This window comes from Chrysochloris asiatica, unplaced genomic scaffold (assembly GCF_000296735.1).
Source record: "Chrysochloris asiatica unplaced genomic scaffold, ChrAsi1.0 scaffold00116, whole genome shotgun sequence".
NCBI lineage: Eukaryota > Metazoa > Chordata > Mammalia > Afrosoricida > Chrysochloridae > Chrysochloris > Chrysochloris asiatica.
Window position 1 is genome coordinate 979,553 of NW_006408634.1, and position 6,951 is coordinate 986,503.

Sequence of the window (6,951 nt, forward strand, 5' to 3'; positions counted from 1 at the left end):
GGTTTGAACCCCAAGGTCGGTGGTTCAAGCTCACCAGTTGTTCCTTGGAAGTCCTATACAGGGTCGCTATGGGTCGGAACCAACTCAACAGCACTAAATAACACAACAAACCAAAGAAGAAAGACAGAAAGTTGCGTTCCGGACTTCAGAACCACAATCTATATGTTCTGACCTGTAATGCTGGTAAATGGAAGGAGCTGTAGATGTGGAAAAAGCTGATGGATTTACTAGTCTGTGCATCTTCGAACTCTTAAGGTCACCTTACCTCATCCTGGTGGACTTTAGGGCTGGGGGAGGAGACACTTGTTGACTTTGCGTATTTTTATCTTCGGATTAAGAGGTTTCAGTCACCATATCCCTTTGTTTTCATTATTGGTCTGTGCCAATCTCTCGTCTACCTCGTTTATTATTTTATTTCCACTTATCACCATTAACCAGTTATCCTTGAGTCGAGTCTGGTTCACGGTGACCCCTCACGTGTCAGAGTGTTCTATGTCAACTGCCATTGTGTCAGCTCCAATGCATAGCAACCCTGTACAGGGTTTCCAACGAGTGGCCGGGTGGGTTTGAATCACCCACCTTGTGGTTAGCAGTCCAGTGCTTATCCTACAGCACCACACTCTGTTCCATAGGGGTTTTCAATGACTGATTTCCCCCCTTTTACAGAGTGACTCCACGTAACAGAGTAGAACTGCCCCCCATCGGCTGTATGAGGCTGGCATCCTTTTCCTTTTTTTTAAATTGTAGCACTGTATCTACAGCAAACTTTTGCCACTACAACCATTTTTAAAAATTATTTTCAAGTTTTTATTGTGAATTGAGTGATCGTTTACATGGAAGAACATCAGGTTTACACTCATCCTATGGTATTTCATTTCATTACAATGACTACAATCACCTCCGTCAATCACCATTCAACAGTGTTTGCTTCGATTTCCTGTTTTTGTTTTGTTTTCAAACCAGTTTTACGAGTACAATCCAATGGCGGTGATCTTTAGCATATAAATTGCCAAGGCTTTCTTCTGAGGCCCCTCTGGGTGAACCCTAACCTCCAGCCTTTTTGTAGGCAGCTGAGGGCATTCACTGTTAGCAGCATGCTAGATCTTCACCCCCAAAACATAGCAAAGTACCAGTTGGTGATGGTGTCAGAGGCTACGAACTGAGCACAGCGGGACTTTGAGTCCACACAGTCATAGAGCAGCTTGGACCGGGGTCAAGGAGGCAGCCGTGTTCAGCCCTCGACCCCTGCAAAGCCTTAGCCTCTTCATCGGGATAATGGAGATAGCCATACTACTGGCCTCGTTGGATTATTGAAAAAGCAAAACCCAAACCCACTGGCATCAATTTGACTCGAATGCATGACACACCACCTGCGTGCAAGTACAACGGGGCTCCGTGGGATTGTCACCTAGTCCTGAGTCAGGACTGACTGGACAGCACCTACAACAGGGACACAAGGGCAAGCAGAGTACTACACGCCTTGTGCTTTCCTTTATTGCTATCACCCAGCTGACCTCAACTCATTGCAACCCCACACACAGCTGATGCCCAGCCCTGGCTTCCTCGTGCATCTTCATCTGGAAGCTCCGCTGAAACGTCTTTGGCATCACAGCAACACGGTGGTGGCTAGGCAGGGCGAGGTGCACCGGCTGGGAATCGAACCCACGTCCTCCACATGTAAGGTGAGAACCAGACCACGGAAACACCATGACAGGAAACCCCTGTCAATTCCAACTCAACAACCTCATGGGACAGAGAAGTGTCCCTCCCGTCCCCCACTGCCTGCCCAGGGTTTCCCAGGCTGTGGTCTCATGGGAGCAGACTGCTAGATGTTTCTACTGTGGAGCTACTGGTGGGTTATAGCCACAGACCTCCCAGCACTGAACCATCATCACCTGACTCCTCAAACCACAGTGCTGTCCAGCAGGCTGATTTATTGTTGTTGAGTGCCTTTGTGTCGGTTCTAACCCATAGTGACCCTGTATAAGGTTTCTGAGGAGCAGCATATGAGAAAAGCTAGGGAAACAGGACCCTGGGGTTTGTACCAGGGCTTCGAGCTCTAAGTTCTCCAGCCACTAAAGGAAGGACTTGGGAAAACAAAGGGGGCGGCAGGAGGTTTGGGGGTCACTCACTGGCTGGAGGGAGGGTGATGTTCATTGACGCTCTTCATTTAAATTACTATATCACTCACCATTTTGTTCTTAAATAAAGAAATTTGGGACACAGTAGATATTACTTAAAAAAATTTTTTTTTCTTAAAAAAGGAAAGAAATCAAGGACATAGTAGCTATTACTTCAAAAAAAAAAAAAAAGTGTATCTTACAAAGGAAAGAAGTAGCATGCTTAGTTCTGTTATACCCCCTCAGAATAATTTTCCTCTTTCCCAGAAGGGTCTGGTGAAAGTGGGTGGGGGAGGATGGGGATAGGATTGAAAGATTCAATTGTGATTGCTAACACAACTGCAAAAGGTGTCACAACGGGGGGAGCAGTTTATCTGTCATTTTAGGAACAGAGGACCCTAGGACCATCAAGGGGGAAGAGCATGAGAGGAGCGAGGGGGCCAAACTGAAAAGGGACGGTGGCAGAGACGATGGCACGGGAAGAGAGAGCGGCTGAGAAAGGCTGTGTGCCCGTGGGCAGGACACTGAAATGGCTATGTACTTTGTTTTACACGAGTACCTCGAGATAAATACTGTTGACTGATGGTACATGGAGGGGATTATAATCATTGCAATGAAAGAAAATATGATTTAATGAATGTAAAACCGATCGTTTGCCCTGTTAAAGTCAACTTTCACTCAATTTACAAAAACTTAAAAAAAAAAAAGGAAGAATGGTTGTGGGGTGGCCATCAGCATCAGGAGCTACAATGTGTGTGAGTTGTTGAACGGACAAGCACTTTGTTCTGGAAACGTTCACAAACCCAAACTGCGGTGTGTGGAAGGCTGCAAGCAAGATGGGGCTTGGTCTGCCCACAGGGTGTGGAGGGACAAAGGACCATCAGAGCTTGGAGAACTTTATTGAAATCATGAAGAAAAAAAAACAAAAGGCATGTGGGTTTATTGATTACACAGGTAAGGGATGCTGAGGCCAAGAATTTGTTTTCAGTCAAAAACATCAGACTTTCCAGATTAAAGTAGCTGGAAATTGTTGGGAAATTAAATTGGTGAAGTAAATGTCTGCCTTCTTCCACTGAGAAAAATGTAAAAAGTATAAAAGGTCTCCCCCTCAGGGTGACAGAGTTCCAGTTGGAGGCCAGGGCTGGAGACACGGTCAGTGACTTTATTACTCTGCGGAGGCCAGTTGACCAGGGTCCCTAACCCTGTCCGTCAGTCCATCCATACCTTCCTTCCTGTGGTAAAGGGGAGCCGGGACCGCCAGGCCACGCCCACCTGGCCAGATTATCACTCGCTGTGCCCCCTCCACTCTATCTTGGGAACAAGTCCAACCCCCTCTCGTGGCCACAAGGAGTGCCCAGTGGGTAACGCCTCTTCACGGCCCCTGGGGGAGGGGGGCGTCTCCAAGACCTCATCTCTGCTCCCTGTCCCACGGGCAGGGCAGGGGGAGGCTGGGCCATGAAGAGGCAGGGTGGGCAGGACCGGCCTTTAGAAGGGGAAGTGGGGGAGGAAGGGGTCAGGGAGGTGGAGGTGGAGATGGCAGAGCCAGGGGGTGGACTGAGAACAGGGCACCTATCGCACGGTTGACACGGGAAGGGTTCAGAGAACTGGGAGAGGGCCGGGCTGGGCGGGAGACCGCAGCCAAGGACGATGGCCTGGGCACACCAGGACAGTCACAGGGGGGCAGTGGTCCCCTAGCCAAGGGGCCAGGCCGGGAAAGGCCCCCCAGTGTCGGGGCCAGGGCCGGGGCCTTGCGTGCCCGCAGGGGCACTGACGGTGCGCCCGTGGATCCGCTGGTGACGCAGCACGTGCTCGCGGCGCCCGAAGCCCTTGCCACACTGCCAGCAGGTGAAGGGCCGTGCGCCCGAGTGCGTCTTGCGGTGGCGAACCAGGTGCTCGCGCCAGTAGAAGGTCTTGCCGCACTCGCAGCAGGCGTGCGGCCGCTCCCGCGCAGGCAGCTGGCGCAGCGCAGGGCCCAGGCCTCCCGGGTGGGTGCCCCGGTGGCGACGCAGGTGCTCCTTGCGCCGGAAGGCTTTGCCACACTCGGGACAGGTGTGTGGCTTCTCCGCCGAGTGGCTCTGCCGGTGACGCAGCAGGTGTGCGGGCTTCGCAGCCGTCTTGCCACACTCGGGGCAGGACACGGTGCCGGGGGGTGCCAGTGGGACCAGCGGAGGGCTGCTGGGCTCTTGCTTGTAGGGCCGGGTGGCCTGCGCATCCCCTGGGGTCCCCAGCGCCTCTGGAGCTGGCACTGTGTCTCCTAAAGGGCAAAGACCCAGAGTCAGGGGGGGCAGCTCTGGGCAGGCAGGGGATTCTGGGTTAGGAAGGAAATGTAGATGGTGTCAGGCACAGGGCTTGGGCTGTGGAGATGGAAAAAGGGTTGAGGTGTGAGCTGGAAATGGGCAGGGGCTGTGGGCTCCCTACTCACCCCTGTCCCCCTGTATCTAACCATACTGGGTGCAGGGGAGATGACCAGCGCTGGGTAGGTAAACCTGCCGGTGGGTAGACACAAACGGGTGAATATCGTGTGGAGACAGGTGGACAGACAGGTGGACTGAGTGTGACTGACAGCTGCATAGCTGGGTGGGTCAAGGGGTGAGTGAGGAGAGGATTCGATCTGCAGGATGGGAGAGATGGATGGATGGACGGATGGATACATGAGTGGGAAGACGGGGTCTGCAGAAAGGGAGAGAGATGGACGAATGGCAGGGCACATGTACAGCTGGGTGGATGGACAAGTGCGTGGGTCGGTGTCTGAGTGGGACTCTCTGTAGACACATGGGTAGGTGGGCAGGTGTGATGGGCACATGATTAGATGGTTGGGAGGTACAATGATGGATGAATGCAACATGGATGGGTAGTTGCTGCATGGAGGGTTAGTGGTACTGTATGCAAGTGGGTCACAGGTAGACATGGGTGCAGGTACACAGGATGGATGTTACGATGGCTGGGCAGGCACGTAACTGAGTGGGAATCTGGTGAGACACATGAATGGGTGAGTAGGTACCACTGACTAATGAAACATGAGTAGGGAGAGAAGAGTGCTGAATGATTGACCCGACGGAATGGATGGAGGTGGCAAGATGTCTAAGAAGGCAGGCAGATGTCTGAGTGAGACACAGGCTGGGTGCGATGGTGTGGTGGACACACGAAATAATAGGTGAGAGGGCAGAGTGATGGATGGACGATGGGTGGGTATAATGAGCGGGCGGTCAGGTGTCTGAGTGATCTCTGGGGAGAGAAACCCAGGTGAGTGAGTGAGTACGATGGACATGTGAACCACCTAGTTCCTTTCTCCCACTGGTTTTCAAACTGTCCCGAGGAAGTCCAGGGAGATAAACTACCTTTTAGATTTGTTTCTTTACCTGTTTCACATCAAGAACTTCTTTGAAAGCACACACACATCCCTACTGGCCCCCAGGTCCTAAGCTGTGGCCCGTCCAAGGCAGGAGGTGCTGCAGTAGATGGAAGGGGAGCAGAAAGCACCTCTCCCTCTCCCCAGGGCTTTGTGACTGACCCCAGACCAGCTGCCTGAGTGCTCCCAGCCTCGGTCACGCCTGAGTCCACAGAAAGCACAGTGTGCCCTCTAGCGGCCAAAACACGCACAACACCCTCTTTGGCTGCCGCCATAGTGCTTTCAACACGGCCACTTCACACTAAGAGGATCCACACTTGAGGTTTCTCTTACGGGAACAAAGTTGAGGTACGGGCTCACATTCTCCACAACAGCCTGGGCTGGGGGTATGGAGGTCTGCTGCGTTCCCAGGAGTCGCCACTTCATCTCCCTGCCCTCTCTTGCTCACCCGCCCAGTTCCCACAGGTCCCTAAAACTGACATCATTACTCCAAGGGTCCCTCAGCTCTGGCCTGTTTGTTGGGTGCTGTGAAGCCAATTCCCACTCACAGTGACCCCACGGGACAGAGGAGAACTGTCCTCCTTATAGGAGCAAATCAGCCATCTTTCTCCTGGGGAGCCGCTGGGTGGGTACCAATTGTCAACCTTTCTGCTAGCAGCTGACCACACAGCCACTGTGCTGCCCAGGGCTCCTTGCTGAACTAGATGGTTTCCAAGGGCTCATCTCAGGGGCTGTTGTTACTACCCAGTCACCCGCCTCTCCCTACGGCCCACGGCAGTGACTCCAGGGCAGACAACTGAGATAGGACACCTTCATACTTCCAAGATATTCCCCTTTCTTCACAAGGCTTCCCTGGGCATCCCGAATCACTGCTGAGAAAGCGAATACTACAGAAGTGACAGGCGGCGTCCGTGAAAAGTCTCGCAAAACAGTCCACCACGTGTTCAAAACACAGATGAGAATGTAGGGGGTAAGAAAACGACGAACGGAAATGAGCCAGAACCAAAGTAATGCTCACGCCTCATGAAGAACGGAACCAATGTCGTGAACAATCTGTGGAGAAACTTGAAAACTTTCACCAAAAAACACAATAAACACAGGCCTTTCAGTTTCCCCGTGCTCTCTCCCACTGGGGAAAGCTGTCGAGAAGCAACAAGGCCTCCCACAAACCGACTGACCACCATGCGAGCGAGCCGCCGTGGAAGGCATCCCTCCGGCTCTAGTCTCCCATGAAAGGACAGCAGCTTTGGTCAACAATCAGACTGGACCTCAAACAACCCGGAGCTGAGCTGCTCCCAAACTCCTGACCCAAAGAAATTGGCAGAGAGACAACAAATGTTTGTTGTAAGCTCCTAAACTTGGGTTAATGCCTTTTTATAATTCAATAAATGTTTACTGATTCAAACACCTAAATTTGGGGGTTAACCCAGCAATAGGTATCTAATAATCCATCCGTGTTCCCCTACTCCAAACAATCTCACA

The 6,951-nt window shown here is 52.1% G+C and overlaps 1 protein-coding gene across 2 annotated transcripts in view; it reads right to left on the bottom strand.

Annotated features, from left to right (window-relative positions):
• Nucleotides 1–3,811: 3,811 nt before the first annotated feature.
• ZNF444 (zinc finger protein 444) overlaps nt 3,812–6,951 on the bottom strand; it is a 7,735-nt gene continuing 4,595 nt past the window's right edge. The window contains exon 3 of one of the 2 annotated variants that reach the window (XM_006868081.1): nt 3,812–4,371. In XM_006868081.1, the coding sequence (XP_006868143.1) occupies nt 3,812–4,371 (560 nt within the window). Of the gene's footprint in view, nt 4,375–6,951 lie in introns of both variants that reach the window. The other variant, XM_006868080.1, reaches the window with a different exon arrangement.